Raw genomic sequence first — 19,141 nt, 5'->3', positions numbered from 1 at the left:
TGCCACCACCTGGGCGTCGGTTCACACTTTTTCTAAGTTCTACCATATTCATTCCTTGGCTTCTGCTGATGCCAGTCTGGGACGCAAGGTTCTGCAAGCGGCTGTGCTTTAGATTGGTTGCATGGCGCTTTTTTCTTGTTTCCCTCCCTCGGGGACTGCTTTGGGACGTCCCATGGTGCTGTGTCCCCCAATGCCATGCACGAGAAAATTGGATTTTTTGTACTCACCGTAAAATCCTTTTCTTGTAGTAGGCATTGGGGGACACAGATCCCTCCCTTCTTGAGTTTCTTCTTGTTTGAAGTTCCTGCTTTTGCCTGGTTTGGTTGTCGGGTTTCCCCCGTTGAAGATTTGTTGGCTTTTCAGTTTTAGATTCAGGTGTGGCGTTCCTACTGCTTTTGTACCGACTGATCTCTCTCGGCTCTGGCAGAGGGTATAGCCCATCTGGGTGGAGCCAACACTTTTTTTGTTTCTAGTGTCAGCCTCCTAGTGGCAGCTGGGCATATACCCATGGTGCTGTGTCCCCCAATGCCTACTACGAGAAAAGGATTTTACGGTGAGTAGAAAAAATCTAATTTTTTCCATTGAAAAAAAAATCTTTTCACTGGAAAAAAAAGACAAAAATAAAATCCCCACCACATACAGTATTTGGTATCTCTGCATCCGTAACAAAATTACACTACACAATTATCATATCATTTATTTAAGAAAAGTTTTCATTGTGCAAAAGTAGTAAACCGTAAAAAAAATATATATTGTGTATCGCTGTAATCATACTGACCGAAAGAATAAAGTTATGATGTTATTTATGCAAACAAATTAATGCCTGCAAAATTTGCCACACAAAAAACAAGCCCTATGATTACGCTGACGGAAAAAAAAAAAAGTTCTAGCTGTTGGAAGGCAACAATAAAAAAGTGAAAAAATTGATTGATCACCAAGGCCCAAAACATTCCGGTCATTAAAGGGTTAAAGGGTCATTCTGGGAAAATACTGATATTCTGTTCTATTTCTAGTATAAAGAGTGAAGGGTCAGAGTAGGACACAGGGAATACTTTGGTGTCGTTTGAATCCCTATGTGATGCACTGCCACTACCTGCACAGCAGCTTGATCCGGACTAATGGTCTATTATATGGCAGATCCCAGATCAACTAGATATTTCTGTTAAAATATTTTGGTACAGAGTATTTTATATATGTGTCAATGCTATAAGAGAAAAATGGAAAGGGAACTATGGAAGTATTTTGAGTTCAGTGCAGAGGCACATAGTATACTAGTGTACCCGAAACATAAGGTTTAAAGTAAATTTCCATATATTGTTTGTTCTCATTGATGTAGGGTCATAAGTCGAGCTCAAGGCCTTAAACTTGTGGTTGAAACCTTAATGTCGTCCTTGAAACCCATCGGAAACATTGTGGTAATCTGCTGCGCCTTCTTCATCATATTTGGAATCCTCGGTGTTCAGGTATACATCACACAGGACTTTGGTAAATATAATGGACCAACAGGTGGACCGACAGTTGAGCCCCATGCAACAATTTGGGCAAAACTGAAATTGCTCTCACACCATTAGTTGTACTGGTGGCAAGGGACGGGGGAAGTCCCAGCAGTCGGACCCCCATTGATCTAAAAGTGGTTAATGTCAGTGACTTGAGTACCTTATTAAATAATAGCTCACATAGATGTAGCTTGTTCTAAATATGGATTATAGTGATTCAGGAAATGCATGTTGTTCATTTCAGCTCTTCAAAGGAAAATTTTTTTACTGCTTGGGAGAGGACACAAAAAATATCACAAATAAATCGGACTGTCTTGATGCTAGATACAAGTGGGCCCGCCATAAATACAACTTTGACAATCTTGGTCAGGTGCGTAGAACTATGTGCATGCATTTTGTAGTGCTGAGAAATCAGGCAATTTTTATGTTGCACATTACTGTTGCTATTATTCTCAAATTTTAAAAGGCAAAATATATTTTATAAATAAAGGAAAATAAACTGCACCTTATTCTTGTGTTTTTGTCACATTGGTTTTTAAACTGTAGAACTGTAGATTTCAGTAAAAATATAACTGTAACTGTGCCAACTAACCATTTGAACTTTGGGCTAAACCTAAGGGCGTTGTCCTGACTGTTCCCTGGTATTCACCCTTTTAACCTCTGTACTGGAATCTAGACTTTGCTGCAGGAACCAACCAGCCTGCTACCTTCTAGAGTAGTCCTGGTGTAGTTGGCTGTTGACCCACGGGGGTCAGAGTCACCATTGCAAAGTACCAGGGACTCAGGAAAAAAGTGTAATCTGAACACAGTCAAAAATCAGGGTAGGCTGAGTACTTGCATATTCCAAATAACAATTCCAAGGCCGGGGCCGGCAGAGTACGTGCGTAATCCAAGTCGCAGGCGGCAAGAAGCCGAATCGGTAGATAGGCAAGGTTCAGTACAGACAACAGACCACCTTCGCTGGCTACTAGAGACTAGACAAATTCAAAGCTCATGTGAAGAGGTGAATCCACAGCCCAGCTAAATAGGGAGACTGATCAGCAACTTAACCAGCACCTGGACACAGACGGGAGGAAGGGATTAACTCCCGCAGTGCTGAAGGAAAGTTCACAGAACACTAGTCACAATTCACACAGGTAGAGTAGAGCGACGTCCACGCCTGCCTGGAACAGCAAGCTAGTGGCGCTCCCAGAATGTCGTCGTGACAAAAACACAATATACTTCAAGGCTATGAACTTCTTTGAGGGCATTTTCACTATTGCATTCTATGTGTCTTGGGCTAAAAACTATTATTTCCATTTGGTCTTTATTAATAGTTTTCAAATGTTTGTCTTCTACAGTCTTCAGGTTTCACTGCCTCTGCAGATGGTTCTTTACTGGCGTCCATCAGAGAACTGTTCTAAAGGCTTGATCTCTAGACTCATTTACCTAAAGTCGTATCAGTTTTATAACAATTTACCAAGGATAGAGTGCGTATAGTGACTGCGCTTCCCTATACTGCTGTCTTAGTAACTACAGGTATATGTACAGTTCTGGCGCACATTTAATTCTGGAGGTGCTTATATAATTAGGGAAGAACAAGGGTCTTCCTCCCTTAGGAAGAAAAACATGACCATTTTCCAAAATGCGTTAAGTTTGATCCTTAGGAGCTTCCGTAGCTCAGGTAACGTCACTGTGCGCTCTGTATGGAGCATGAGCTTTGAAGAGGAGAAGCTTGCTTTCGTCCGGGCACGCTTCAAGCATTATGCAGAATTGCAACTGAGGTCACCAGGGCTGTTGGATTCTGGACATTGATAGCGCAGTCACTATACACACTCTGACCTTGGCATTTTTGTTTATTGAGCAGCGGGTGGCTCCTGCACTGCTGCACTATCTTTTGTAATTTCACTGGTGATTTTATTAGTGAATTGGTTAGTTTATAACAGTGTAGTTTAAAGGAGTCTTTATGAGCTGTTAGAAGAGTAAAGATAAGTAGAACAGATGGAGCCGTCAGAGCAGCAGTCTGATGGATTTCATTGAAAAGCAGAAAGAACAGTTTGCAGAGGCAGATAAATCTGAAAGCTGTAGAGAGCAAACAGTAAAAAAAAAATTTTTAAAAGACCAATCGGAAAAAACATTTTTTAGCCCAAGATAAGCAAATTCAATCATAGAAAAATACCCCCAAGGGTGTCCATCTGCAAATGTTAGTACCACTTAAGCTTTAGAGTTTTCCAATAGTTAGAACTTATAAACTATCTACAGAACAGGCAATAAAATCTGATCATTCGGTAGCCACCCACCAAGTGCTCCTAATTTGAAAGAAGCAACGATCTGGCATGCATGCTGAAGCTTAATTGAAACTAGAGATGAGTGAACACTTAAAAGAGTAACTTTACTTTCACAAAATTTTTTATTTAATGTAACAGAGAATAGTGTAACTAGTAAATTTCCTAATCACTTAATTAAAAAAAATATGCCTGCATCCACTTGAAAAAAGCTGTAAAGTCATGGCCACTAGGGGTCTCACTTCCACCTAATTTTCAGTCCACTGCCTGTTGTCAGGCAAGAGCCATCCCTACTAACAGAGGCACAGAAGATGGCTCACAGGAAATGGGGACGTGTCAGAACTAGCTGAAATAACTGCCTATACATTCCATCTGAAGAGCTGAGAACCTCCTGTGTGGCTGTAAGTGTGATGTATACCTCTATATCATCTCCCTAGAAGAAAACAAACATAGAGGTAAGTAAGGGAAGTGAGGTCACTGCATACAGTACTGGCAGATTCAAAAGAAGGTAGACACCCACTGCTTATGAGTGAAATGCATCTAGCTGTGCAGCTGAAAAAGGGAATAATATGGCTGAAAAAGACTTTAGGGAAACCCAAACATAACTGTTCCTTCACAGTTATGATTGTACAAAGAACGTTGGCCGAATGTCTTTTTTCAGCCTTACAAACTATGTTACTATGTTACACAGTCAATTAAGCCTAAAAGGGTAGTTTAAAAAGCAGCTAATTTCATTATATGTGTGGAGCAATTCACGAAATCACATCTATGGATTTTTTAAGAAGCTACCTAGGCAAACCTGCCTCCCGTATCATCGGATGTATATAGTGACACCAAGTCTGGCAGGTCTATAGTTATAAGGACATATAGTTCATTATTCAGTAGTATATCTAGTAACTTTTACATTCAGCTTTGTAAATGAATATATTTGTGTCATGTGTGCAATTATTTTATCCGCCATGTATTTATTGATATATGTCAACACAAATTGTATATTGAAGCATTAGAAATGGTGGTGGCAGGTTCAGAATAGTATAAAACAAGTAAAAAAAACTGATACTGACCTCACCGATCCAGCACAACCACCATTCTGACTCCACCCAGGTCCTCGCTCGTCTCTACTTCCTAGTCTGGTTTCAACATACAGAAAATATGCCCCTCAGCCAATCACTGATCAGTGATTGGCTGACCAGGCATTTTGAGGCAGGATTGGTGAGTATCGAGGGCTCTTTTATTTTTTTAACCAACACTGCCACCATTATTTTTCCACTTTAAAATCCCTTTAAAGGAGTTGGCCCAGAATGACAACTTAACACCTAACCACAGGTTAGGTGATAAGTGTCTGAATGGTGGGGGGTCTGAGCGCTGGAAATAAGGGACCATTGAGCATGCTCAATGATGTTCCATTCAAATTCTATAAGACTGATAGGGTACAGCACTCAGCTCTCTTCAGCAGTCTCATAGAATTTAAATGGAGAAGCATTGATTCAGTCAAACAAGGGACAGAGGAAATCCATCTTCGTCATTGGAGGGTGTCCAACCAACTTACCAACTATCTTGTGAATAGGTGATAAGTTGTCATTCTGAAACAACCCCTTGAAGCACTGTGCTTGAAAAAATTACTCTATAATCAGAAAATGATTGGTAAAGTGCTTATTATTTGTGTCTTAATAGGCATTAATGTCTTTGTTCGTCCTGGCATCCAAAGATGGATGGGTTGACATCATGTATGATGGCCTGGATGCAGTTGGGATAGACCAGCAGGTACTATAATACCAAATACAAAGTGTCTGTTACTGTATGGTAATGTGATGTTCTATATGTGCTTGGATTACATTTTCTCAAAATCTTGAGAAAAATACATTTTCTGTTGTATAAAATATCACTTCTACTCCTTTTCCTCGAAAGGGGTATTCCCATCTGGGACATTTATGCCATAAATGTCCGCTAGGCTAGAGTTCTATGAGGATCCACTCCGATCTCAAGAATGTAGACCTGAAGTGAAAAGAGAGAACACTGCGCATGCATGGCTCCCTCTCCATTCACTGCCATGAGACTTCCAAAAATAGCCAAGGAAGCAGGCTCAGTCCCTAGCATAGCAGTGAATGGAGAGCAAGCTGCACATGAGCAGCCACCCCTCGATGATATGCCATAAACAGATCCGAGGGCCTCCTTCTACGGAGTCCCAATGATCAGCTTTACTATGTAGGGGAACCCAGGATGTGTTAAATTTCCCGTCATCATCTCAGCAGCTCGAGAGATAACCTTGGACACAACTATTTCTGTCTCAGGGGTGTGAAATTTTAATTGCTGAATTTATGGGACTCGCTATGATATCTGCAGTAACCACCACAATGCATCTAATTACAGTCATAAAGCAATCTTACTTCTCTGCGTATTATTAAAACGATGGTAGTGAGCGCAGAAATTGCATCCCTCTAAATATGATTTATAGAAACTGCCGCAGGACTAATGAAATATATTACAATTGCATAGACGTGTGCGCTCAATGTTAAATGTAAAATGTGACGGGAGATTACTGTATATAAATTGTAAGTGCTTAGCATTTTGTTTTCCATGTACAGAACCAAAATATGCTTATACAGTACATGACTATCTGAATGCAAGACAAAAAATACAGTTGTGTTCATGGGAATGTACTGGTTCTGAATGCTGAGATCAGCGGGGGTACGGAGTCCTACAAGCAGTGCTCCCCGTGAAAGTATGCAAATTAGCTCTCCTCCAGGAGGAAGAAAACTATCTCTCTAGTGCCGCCTATGACCAAACCATTAAAGTACTTTCAATCATCTAGTTGGGATATCATCAAAACCAAAGACCTTTCTGTAGACAGCACTGTTTTTTTTCCGCCCCTCATCAGTACAGATATCCAAGACTAAACTTCTTTAACAGACCTCTTCAGAGTAGCTGGACCTGCGGTGAGGTTCATACTAACCTGGTCCTCCCACTGGATTCTGGCTGCATCACTCCATGGCCCAGGTGTCTGGGCATCAACATCCTGTTGATTGGGTGTCACATGACCTCTGCAGCCAATCACAGGCTGCAGCGGTGACCTGTCACCCGTTCGGCATGTAACCCAGTGACGTACCGCATGGGTGAGGTCAACAGGATTTTGATTCCCGGACACTCGGGACCTGAGGAGGCAGCAAGCTAGAATCCAGCTGCAGAGACCAGGTAAGTATGAACCCCACCACCGGTCCAGCCACTCTGAAGAGGTCTGTTAAAAAAATTTAGTTTTGGATAACCTCTACAAAGACACATTTTCTTCCATCTGAAGCAGAGCTAATTTGCATACTTTTTCCCCAGAGAGTATTGCCTGTAAGACTCCATACACCAGCCAGAGCTCTGCAAGAAACCCCACTACCTTCCAAAGGGCTGGCTCAAAGGCATCTTACCTAGCTAATCCGAGCCCTATACTGTACTGATAAGGAGCAAAAACTCCAAAACACTCCTTTCTGCGGTTGTCTCTGGTCTGGTTAATATCATTAGTCCTGTTTAGAGGGACATACAAGCTACCCATAGATGGCACTAAGCAGGAAAACCCTCGGTCATCACTGTATCCATCAAATTACTTGACCTATTTAATATCCGTCATATCTGTTCTTTACAGCCAGTGATGAACCACAACCCCTGGATGCTCCTTTACTTCATATCCTTCCTGCTGATTGTTGCATTCTTTGTCCTGAATATGTTTGTGGGGGTGGTGGTGGAGAATTTTCACAAATGCCGACAGCATCAAGAGGAAGAAGAGGCCAAAAGAAGAGAAGAGAAAAGACTGCGCAGGATGGAAAAAAAGAGAAGGAGTAAGGAGAGAGAGATGGCCGGTCGGTAGTCTTTGAAAAAAAATTTTGGATGCTGCTTGACATTTGACAGGCGCTCAATCCCTTGCTGAGATGGCGGCTTATTAGAGGCATGGATACTGTAGTCCCTTGTGCATGGATAGGTAGTATAATAGTTGTCAAGGGAAAGATGATTCAACAACTGACTAGTACTACTAACCTCAACTGATTATTGGTTCTCCAAAAGTCAATTTTCTAAAATAGGTCCAGGTATACCATGTAATAAGTATGGCAGAAGGCCGGTCGTGTTAGTTCCACTCACTCAAAGACACTTCGGTCTCTCCCAACAAAACCCTGCTAAATTAGGTTGAGGAAAAATGGATTTAATGGACTCTTACAATTGTGGCCATTTATCTATTTTTAATTTTTTTTTTAACTTTTTATATTGAAAAATGTTGTTTTCATATATTTTTGGAAAGTTTTTTATTTGATTCAACTTTATTGAAATTATATTTTTTTTAGTCCTGCTAGGGTATTTGTTGCATCAGTGCTTTGATCAATTTAATAATACTTAGGAATACTTAGCATTCTCACACTCCATTAAAAAAAATATACTTGCATTTACCTAAAAAAAAGCTGTACAGTCATGGCCACTAGGATTCTCACTTCCACCTAATTTGCAGTCCACTGCCTGTTGTCAGGTAAGATCCGTCTCTAGTAACAGAGATACAAAAAACAGGAGAGAGCAAGTAGGGGCGTGTCAGAGCTAGCTGAAATTCTGAGCCTAATAAAACAACTGCTTCTACACAGCTTCTGAAAATCACAGGAATGTCCTGCCTTTCTGTAAGTGTGATCTCCCCTTCCCTACCTGTTCTGTGAGCTCCAGAGCTGAAAACAAATATAGTGGGAAGTAAGGGAAAGGAGGTCACAGCAGTACAGTGCTGGCAGATCCCACAGAAGTGAGACCCCTGTTTCTGAGAGAAATGCATCTATCTGTGCAGCTGAAGATGGGAATGGTTAGGCTAAAAAGACATTAGTGAAGCTTCCTTCACAGTTATGTATGTACAAAGAAGCACAGAAATATGTGACTACACATTTATCAAGTCCAGGCCACCTATAAACAAGATGTAAAATGACTTTTGGCGAACCATTTATTCCAGTTCTAATTAAAAATATTAACATTGAAGAGGATTGGCACTTTAACATAACACCATTATTAGAGTCTTTCTCCTTGCATAATGTCTGATCCTACATGTGCTATCATAGTAGGCATCTGATAGTAAAACATGCTTTCCAGAACTTATCTAATAACCAGCAAATTGACTTGCAAATAAATTAAACTTGACCTATAATTCTTGCACTTCAAACATGTTATACTATTGTGCATGTAAAAGTCAGAAAGCATGGAGATACTTCAGAGTGATGCAATTTACCCAGTAGCATTGACAGCGATTAAATGGGTTTTCCATTTTAAAGTGTCGGCTAAAGTGTCCATTTTAAAGTGTCGGAATAAAGCTATATCTCTGAATTTAGGCCCTACTAAACAATAGGGGTGGAGTATATTTCAGTAACCACTGCTCCTTATATGACCAGAGAGAAGAAAGTCTTAACTTTTCTTTTTCAAATGGAAAACCCTTTTAATACATTCTAATGGCAAGCATGCATTTTAGAGCTGCTATAATACGATTTAATGATTATTCTTGTTAAATGAGCGCAGTTTGATTTATAAAAGACTCCTAGCTGAAAACTCAGAGGCCTTCCACCTAAAACACCCAGTCTTATGGGAATTGTCAAATCTTAAAAAAAAAAAAAAAAGACTTGGAGTTGCATGAAAAAACAACAAAGAACAAAATTCATATTCTGATGCTCCCCCGGTCGTCCTCCAGTCTGTGTTTCCTGGTCCCTCTCCATACACAGGAAGTGCCTGCTCAGCCAATCACTGGCTGCAGCCACTCTGAGCCGTCAAAACCAAAAAACCAACCACTCTAACAGCATTGTAAATTAAAATATCCTTTGCTTTAACTGATGACGTGATACAGAAAAACTAAGAGTCAGAAATATGTTTTTGAGGATACTTTTTTTGCCATAGATCAAAATGGGCTGGGAAGATGTTTCATACCTTTGTATGAAACAGGTATCAGTTTTTCTAATTATTTTTCAAATCCATCCAAATTTTAGTCATAGTTCCATTGACACAACGCATTACGTCACATGTCACGCGGAAAAAGTATATTCCAAAAGAAAAATCAGAACTTACGGCAAAATAAGCACCTTGCCATTAGTTCCCATTCATTTGAATAAACACAAAGCATCTACGAAAATAAAAAGAGATAGTGCCACACTGATGGTGTATTGATTATGTACTTAAAGAGATTGCCCAACTTTTACTAAGTGGTGGCCTATTTTCAGGATTGGCCATCATTAGCTGATCCGTAGGGGTCTGACACCCCTCACCCTGGTCGATCAACTATACAGGTGTAGCTCCATCACCAGAAGTCGTCACAGGCACTACACAGCACCATCAACATTGACTTAAGTGGGAGCAGCACTGTAGTAATGAGCTCCCTCCACTACACAGTTGACAGTACAGTGTAGTTCTGTGTAGGTCCTGTGAAGCCACACCCGGACAGCTGATTGTCAGGGGTTCGGGGTATTGGACCCTCGTCAATCAGCTAGTGATAGATAGACCATCCAGTTGCTGGCTGAGGTGTGGCTAGTAACTGGCTGAAGTATTTTTTATTTTATTTTTTTGTAATGCCCTTTGGACCATTTTTTTTTTATAAATACATTTAATGGCCAAACAGCCCCTTTAACCACCATAATAATAGTTTTTAAAAAAAAAATGTTTTTTTGATGGTAGCATCACATAAATTCTCAACATTTCTTGGATATGTAGCAACAATGGCTCAATCTACTAAAACTCAGAAAACAGTCTTTTTTCACAAAAAATATTGGTGTTTGAAATTATTATTTTCTTTTCAAAAAGGGAGGGGAATAGAAACATGTAGCTCGCTCTGCCAGCTCAGTAGGTTGATATCTAATTTTGCGGCTAAAATTCAATATATCTATATTGCTTTAAACCTGCTTTTTTGGTGTTTAGGAGTCCTAAGCTCGCAGTGAGCAATCAATGAATTAAAATATCATACTTATCCCACCAATCTATATTTAAATCAGTTCAGCTCATGGCCTATACCATACTGCCTGCCAAGGAGACTGAAACGGTAACTGCCACATAATGGCTCTTGGGATAGCTCTTGAATATCCCATATCATGCGTCCTAGGATCACATATCAAGCCTCTTGTAAATCTACCCAGATGTCAAACTGCTGTAAGGGTTCATTCACATGACTTTGTCCATTTCGCGGACTGCAAACCGTAGATCCACAAAGCACAGACACCAGCTGTGTGCACTCCGCGTGCGGACCCATTGACTTCAAGTTTCTGTGTGCTTCTAGGTCCGTGTGGCCACGCCGCAAAAGTAAGACATGTCTTTTTCTTTGCCCCTCCTTGCGCATCACGGTTCCATTGAAGTCAAAAGGTCCATGCTACCATGGGACAGGCATGCGGCCAGTGTCTGTGGCCGGATCCGCGATTTGCAAAACAGATACGGTCGTGTAAATTGACCATAACGGCTATACCTGGTACATTGTGTGATCTTCATCACGGTTCAGGCTGTGAAACTGCAAACACAAACATAACATAGACATTTACGGTATATCATCAATGAGAGCTGAGCGAACTTCTGTTTTCAAGTTCAGTGTACAGGGTTCGGGTTATCTAAGAATTCCGTTATGGATTTCGCTACCACAGATCATAAGTTATAAGAGAACCCGAACCTTGTATCCCAAACTTGAAAACAGAAATTAGCTCAATACTAATCATAAACTTTAGAATGCTGGATCCTCTTAAAATGTTAGATCCGTGACTGTATAGTGTAGCATTTCAGTGGATTCAGTTACTAATTCCAAAAGATGCTCAAAAGCACCAAGGAAAAGAAGGCTTATCACATTCACGGTTCAAAACAATGTAAGTCAAATGGACAGAGAGAGCAGATCGGACCCCCGTTTTCCCAGTGTACCTCTTAGGCATTTATGATCGTTCCTGTGAATATACCACAAATGCCTATAATGGTAATGAATACCCCTATAACAAAATCTTTATGCTATGAAATCATGTTACTTACCTATCCCCAACACCATCAATACTATGTGGTATAAGATGAAGTGTAGAAGACAGTGCTGTGCTCAATGATGGGATGGACATAAAAATGAACTGGATGTCAGGAACATATGCAGAAGGACTGGCAAATGAAGACAAAATGTGAGTTTGGGTGTTGATACAATCTAAAGGATCCGTTCTCACTTATTATTGATTGACCTGCCTCTTCACACCATAGAAGAGAAGGCTATAAGATTTTAAGGGAAAGCACTTTTATAAGGGTATATTCAGATGCAGATTTTAAATCTTTTCCAAAATCCACTATTTACATGCAAATTTTTTGTGCATTGCTTCCTTTTCAATGCAAAAATCCACTAAATGTATTTTTGTGATGTGTGCGAATGGGATTTTGTAACACGCCGTTCACTCACCCAGTACTTTCATTTGTTGCTGATTTTCTGCAGAATCTGCACCTGAAACTAACGACAAATCTGCAAAACTGAACACACCTTGAAGTTGTCCTTTACTAAGTTACTTATAAATGATATACCAATTTTTATATTTTTATGATTTTTTTATTTACTTGTTTGATGTTTTCCTAATGAAAGTAATTTAGAAGAGATCGAAATCCAAAGTAAAAGATTTCCTTCTGGATTTTGATGCCTCTAATGTAATCCTTTGTGTAAGGGAAATTTTTTGTACTTGAAATCTTTTGAACAACAGTTCAAAATTGTTTTGCAAAATTTGCGTTATTTTTGTGCAGATTTTATTAACCTTTTTAAATTGTTCATATGAAATGTTACTGATCCATTGTTTATGATGGTTGCGTCCAAAGTGTAGATAGATGTGTTTACAAACTTCATGTAGGTTTTGGCCATAATTTTAGTGACTTCAATAATAATTTCTTATTCCAGGAAATACATTTTTATTTTATGAAGAAAATCGTTAATTTCTAACGATAATTTGTTTTCCCTTAGTCCTAACAGCAGCACAGATGGGGTTAACTGCCCCTGTGGACTGGTAGGACCGGTGGAATTTTAATGAGCTCAAGAACCAATAAACGATCTTCAGCTCCCTGAAAGGGAGGAGATCACCCCCCAGCCCACCGTGTTTTTAACAAGCATAATGTATCTAGGGTGGGATATTTGTGTGCTGCTGTTAGGACTAAGGGAAAAAAATTATCGTTAGAAATTAACGATTCCCTTACGTCCTACCAGCAGCACAGATGGGGAGATAGCAAGAAGAATCCCCTAGGGAGGGTCCTCATGCCTGGCAGAACTAAGAACAGTCTGCCCAAAAGCCGAAAACTCTGCCATCCTAGCATCTATCCTATAATGGGAGGTGAAGGTTGACTCAGAGCTCCAGGAGGCCGCCTTACAGATCAACTCTAAGGGGAGGAGTCTTCTCTCCGCAACCGAGGTGGAGACCGCCCTAGTAGAATGGGCTCTCACAAACTCAGGAGGATCTAAGGATTGGGAGACGAAAGCTTCCATAATGGCCTCCTTGATCCAGCGACTAATGGCCTTTAGACGCTTTACGGCCTTTAGACTTACCGGCAAACAGGATAAGAAGATTCTCATCTATCCTGAACTCTCTAGATCTATCCACATAGATCTGGAGGCATCTTGAAATATCCAGCGGGTCTCTAGCTGGAGTATCAGAGGAGGAGGCTGTAAACAAAACTGGTAAAGAGATTACCTGATTGATATTCTGGAAAGTAGGCACCTTAGGCCTGAAGTAGGGTAAAAACTTCAGGAGTACTCTATCCTGTAGGAAAATAATGTACGGGTGAATTGCAGAGAAAGCCTGCAATTCAGAAATTCTTTTGGCTGAAGCTATAGCCAGAAGAAAGACCATCTTTAAAGTCAAAAATTAGAAATTTACCTCCTCCAAGGGCTCAAAGGGGGGAGATGCTAGCCCCCTGAGCACTACTGAAAGATCCCACTGGGGGATAGGTTTCAGTATAGTAGGCTTTAGTCTTTCAGCTCTCTTCAGGAAGCGTTTAATGAGTGGGTCCCGAGAATGTGGCCTGTTGAGACAGGCCGAGATGGCATAAACCTGTACCTTCAAGGTAGCTGGAGATAGTCCTCTATCTAATCCATCTTGAAGAAATTGAAGTATCGCAGGAAGGGGCGGATCTGCGGACGCCACCTGTCTGGAATCACACCATGCCACGAAGATTCTCATGATCCTGGAGTAGGCCTTCTTTGTAGACTCTGCTCGGGAATGCGACAAAGTTCTCAGGACCGACTCGGAAAGCCCTTCTATGTTGGGAAGGGACTGATCAACCTCCAGGCTGTCAGGTTGAACCTGTGCAGATCTGGGCAGAGGTGAGTGTCCCACGACACCAGGGTCTGCTCCGGGGGGAGTCTCCAGTATTGTCCCCGACTCATCTGAATGAGCTGGGTAAACCAGGATCTTCTGGGCCAAAACGGTATGATGGCTATTACCGAGGCCTGATCCTGACGGATTTTCATCAATACCCTCGGGATCATGGAAAACGGAGGGAAGATGTAAGCCAGCCTGAACCTCCACGGTATTGACAGAGCATCTATCGCCAGGGGGTTGTCTTCCCTGTAGAGGGAACAGAACCTCTCCGGATGCAGAGACCACTCCATGGTCGGTAATCCTCGACTTAAGTGGTCCGCTATCATATTGAGGGAGCCTCGAATATGAACGGCAGATAGATGGGAAAGGTTTGTCTCTGCCCACCGAAGAATCACCCCGATCTCTGACAGAAGGGGCAATGATCTTGTGCCTCCCTGTTTGTTTATATAGAGAACTGCAGTCATATTGTCTGACTGGACTTTCACTGCTTTGCGAGATGCGAGCTATCCGGCTAGCCCTCCTTCGCTTTGCCCCGGATTGGAGGGGCAAAGTGAAGGAGGGCTAGACGGATAGCTCGCATCTCGCGAAGATTGGAGGAAAGACGCCGCTCCAGAGGGGACCAAGATCCCTGAATTGGGGATCCGTCCAGGTGAGCGCCCCAGCCTACAAGGGACGCGTCTGTAGTCAATATGACCCAAGCTGGTTGGGTCATAGACTTCCCTGGTGGTAGCTGAAACCACCATCTGAGGGAATTCCGGGTTTGACCGGACAGGGAGCACAGGGAATCTAGCCCCGCAGGGCTGCCGTTCCATAGGTGTAAGACCTCCGACTGAAGAGGACGGAGGTGCCATAGCGCCCAAGGGACTGCATCCGCAGCCGCTGACATGAGCCCCAGCATCTTCATGAGAGTCCGGATAGAGACTCGATGAGGGACATAAAGGACCTTTGCCAGGTCCTGAATCCGCGCTCTCCTTTCTGGAGTCAACCGGAGGGACATTTCCACAGAGTCGACCACGAATCCTAAGTAATGGATTGAAGTCGATGGGCTCACATTCGACTTCTGCCAGTTGATAATCCAGCCTAGGCGGAAGAGAAAAGAGATTACGACCTGAAGATGGTGGGTAAGGATCGGAACTGAAGAGGCTATGAAAAGCCAATCGTCCAGAAAAGGAATAATAGTCAGTCCTTGAAGTCTCAAAGCTGCCACCACCGACACCACCACCTTGGTGAAGATAAGGGGGGCAGAAGAGATTCCGAAGGGAAGCGCGGCGAACTGAAAGTGCCTGCGAACCCCTGAAATCTGGACCGCGATCCTGAGGAGTTTCCGGGACGCGGAATGGATCGGAATGTGAAGATACGCATCCTTGAGGTCCAGAGTAGCCATGACGTCCCCAGGGTTGAGGATATGGCTGACTGACCTTATGGTTTCCATGCGAAACCTTGTTTTCCTTATAAATCGATTGAGAAATCTCAAGTCGATGATCATCTGGAGATCTCCCGTTTTTTTGTGAACCAGGAACACTGGTGAATAAATCCCTAGGCCCCTCTCCCCTGCCGGCACCTCCTCTAGGGCTCCCTTGGAAATATAGTCCTGAATGTAAGATTCTAGGACCACTTGTTTGGCAGACCCGAAGTTTCGTGTGGCGATGAATCTCTCTGGGGGGAGAGAGATAAGATCTACCCGGTACCCGACGGAAACTATGTCCTGGACCCAGGGGTCTGCAATCAACCGGCTCCAAGAGTCTTTGAAATGGGTAAGACGATCCCCCACGGGAATCTGGGGGAGGGGTACGGGAAAATCTAGGGGGGATACTGCAGGGGCAGCAGGGCTTATCCAAGAACCTCGAAGAGGCCCATAGTCAGGAGGGTTTTGCCTCCCTGGTGGGTTTGCGGGAGCGTCTCGAATATTTACAAGACGGTCCCCCCCAATCTCTGCGTCTAGACTGCTGCCCTGGACGACCTCCGCCTTTCTTCTCCTGCCTGGGGCGTCCCCGAAAAGGCTGCTGGGGGAGGCTCTTCCCCTTTTTATCGAAGAGCCCCTCCATTATCTTGTCCAATTCGGACCCGAATAGCCTATCCGGTTCGAAGGGGAGCCCACAAAGGTTAAACTTGGATGCGTTATCCGCGATCCACGGTTTCAGCCAAAGTGGTCTGCGGGCAGCTGAAACTAGGGCCATAGTCTTGGCGGCCAGCTTCAGCTGCATCTGGGAGGAATCGACTAGAAAGTCCATAGCCAGATTGGCGGACTTGAAGGCTGCCAGGATGTCGTCTCTTGATACGCTCTGATCCACGTCCGTCTGGATTTGATTGAGCTTGGAGCGTAGATAGGCGGCTACCTCTGTGGCCGCAATTGAAGTTGATGCGGAGGCAGCAGCCGCCGCGTAACTCCTCCTAAGGGTGCACTCTGCCCTCCGGTCTAGAGGGTCCTGCAGACTAGACCCATCGTCTGCAGGGACTAGAGTGCGCCGGGACGACTTGGCTATAGCCATGTCCACCTTGGGAACGGAACCCCACGATTGCACCAAGGGTTTAGCCATCGGGTACATGAGTCTGAATTTTCTGGTGAGCACTGGACCTTTCTCAGGCTTTTTCCACTCTGTGCGCATCACAGAGAGGAGGGTCTCATCCGCTCTAAAGACATGCTGTGTCCGACCGGCGGGATCGGAGGACTCCCCCATGTCAACATCCTGGTCCCCCGACCTGATGGACCTGAGTAACTTCTGCGTCTTTTCTGGAGGGAAAAAGCAAGAAGTAGATTCTTCTTCCTCAGAAGAAAAAGACCCCACAGAACAGGGGGTAGGTCTTTCGACCGGTGCGACCACCTCCATGGGAGTCTGAGAGGGACCTGGTAGCCTCTCATTAAGCAGCTGAACTACTCCCTTAATGGAATCATCCACGTATGTCTTTGTCCACTGGAACATTTCCTGCATCGTGGGTTCCGTGGATGCCGTGCGACAACTCTCACATCTGGAGTAAGGACAGCTGTCATCTAAGGGTGTGTTACATTCGTAACATGCCAAATGCTTCCTCTTGGCCCCAGCCTTCCGCTGATCCAGTTCCTTAGGGGAAGCCATAGTCTGTAATGGAAAGAAACAAAATAGGTCATAACACCTACAATATCAGGAGGTGGAGAAAACCAGACCTTAAGGGGGCCCACCAGCACTAGAAGAAATAGAGCTGAAAGAAGAGGAACAACAAAACCCGAGCAAAGCAATACTGCAAGAATATCACAAAGCACAGGGAACTCTGGAGCTAACTTGTGAAAGCGACGCAACCAGAGCACAGACTGATGGGCTCTGGGCGCTTAAAAGAAGGAGGCCCCGCCCACTGGGCGGGTCCTGAAACATAATTAGCCCAAAGAAAAACCAGAGCCTATACTGGCTCTACCTATTCTAAAATATCTCCCCAGATTAATCCTGAGTCCAGGATGTCTCTATAGGGAGCTAGCTTAAAGAAATGGTGAGTTTTTAAACCTCACCGCATCGCTCCAAAAAACCGGAAGTGACGTAGCGCACCTAGAGCGCGTCACTTCCGGAAAATGGCGGCGCCCATAGCGCCGCACACATGCGGTAACGGAGGGACGGAGCACCGTATACAGAGATGAAAGAAGAGGGGAGGGGACACCCCCCACCCCGACGGTACCCCAGACAGAAATCGCCGTGATCAGGCCTAAAATAAAGGCACTGAGATCCATAGAAAAGGCGAGCTAAGCTTAAGGAGGAAAAGAGCCCCTAAGCACTCTTCAGCTCCCTGAGGGGGAGCGACACGCCAGTCCACCTGTCCAGAGGACAGAAAAAAACACGGTGGGCTGGGGGGTGATCTCCTCCCTTTCAGGGAGCTGAAGATCGTTTATTGGTTCTTGGGCTCATTAAAATTCCGCCGGTCCTACCAGTCCACAGGGGCAGTTAACCCCATCTGTGCTGCTGGTAGGAAGTAAGGGAATACTTATTTTAGAGGGAGAAATAATTTTTGGAGTACATATGTGTCCTTCTGCTAACCCATACATAGATTTTAAAACTGGGGTGAATTTTGCAGTTCTACAAAGCTCTAAGTATATACTGGAAAATTTGTAAAGTAATTAATAGAATATAGATATATTTGATGTTTTCCAAAATAACAGTAATTTACATAGTAGGCGAGGGATGAAAAAGTAATCAATGGCTTGTATGTTCACTAGATGAGGTGTATAAAAGTACAGCTCACAACTAACCAGGCAGCTGTCTATAGAAACTGGTAGAGACCTCATATCCCATATGAAGCCTCTAAACCATTGCCATAGCGTTATACAGGATAGCTTTGTAAAGATATCACTCTCTAAAATGTCACATTCAAGAAAAAGTAAAAAATAAAGTACTAGTACTAAAGCAGTATCTGTGAATAGTCATGTGGCCAATCATATCTCAGGAGATATGGCTCAGTGCTAACATCTAACGTTAGTATTTGGTTTCATGGCTTGCCCTACCCATCAAGGTTTAGTTGCAAATTTACCTTGGTTATGCTCCCTTTTCTTCAGTGAGGGAAAAATTTGATAACAACAGTTACATGCAGACTCACAATTCACTTCACCATAGAAGTTCAAGGAACGTCTCCAGAGCAAACAGCAAATTTCTATGAAATATTGGGTGTGCTGCCACATTTTAACCATTATTTTTTTGTTTTATGCATTTATACCTTCTACAGTTTGTTTCATTTTATAAATTCCTTGGAGTTTTAATGTATACTTATAAATTACACTTACCGCTGGTGAGTAAGGTAGCTTTTGAGTATGGTCGTTCTCTGATAACCTGTCACCAAGATTTAGTAAGTAAACATGGATGAGACCACTGTGGTACTCAGCAGAAGTGGCCGAAGTCATTAAAAACAAAAAGATAGCATTTAGTAATTATTAAAAAAAAGAAACTGTTATAAGAGCTTCTAAAGCACAGGCAGAAAAGAAATTAGCTCAGTCTGTGAAAAAAGGCGATAAGACATTCTTCAGATACATAAATGAAAAAAGGAAACTAAAACAAGGAATTAATAAATTAAAAACAAAAGAAGGAAGGTATATGGAAGAAGATAAAGAACTAGCTGACTGCCTCAATGAATACTTCTGTTCAGT

General features: G+C 42.8%; 1 protein-coding gene across 2 annotated transcripts in view; it reads left to right on the top strand.

The window, feature by feature from the left end:
• Positions 1-19,141, top strand: part of CACNA1G (calcium voltage-gated channel subunit alpha1 G) — a 206,709-nt gene that overhangs the window by 115,759 nt on the left and 71,809 nt on the right. For both annotated transcript variants that reach the window (XM_040435736.1, XM_040435735.1), the window contains exons 21-24: positions 1,337-1,463; positions 1,741-1,866; positions 5,435-5,524; positions 7,389-7,602. In XM_040435736.1, the coding sequence (XP_040291670.1) occupies positions 1,337-1,463; positions 1,741-1,866; positions 5,435-5,524; positions 7,389-7,602 (557 nt within the window). The remainder of the gene's footprint in view (positions 1-1,336; positions 1,464-1,740; positions 1,867-5,434; positions 5,525-7,388; positions 7,603-19,141) is intronic.

Source organism: Bufo bufo, chromosome 6 (genome assembly GCF_905171765.1).
Source record: "Bufo bufo chromosome 6, aBufBuf1.1, whole genome shotgun sequence".
In the NCBI taxonomy this organism is placed as follows: Eukaryota; Metazoa; Chordata; class Amphibia; order Anura; family Bufonidae; genus Bufo; species Bufo bufo.
The sequence above is the reverse complement of the archived record's forward strand: the minus strand, read 5'-3'. Positions and strand labels throughout refer to the sequence as shown.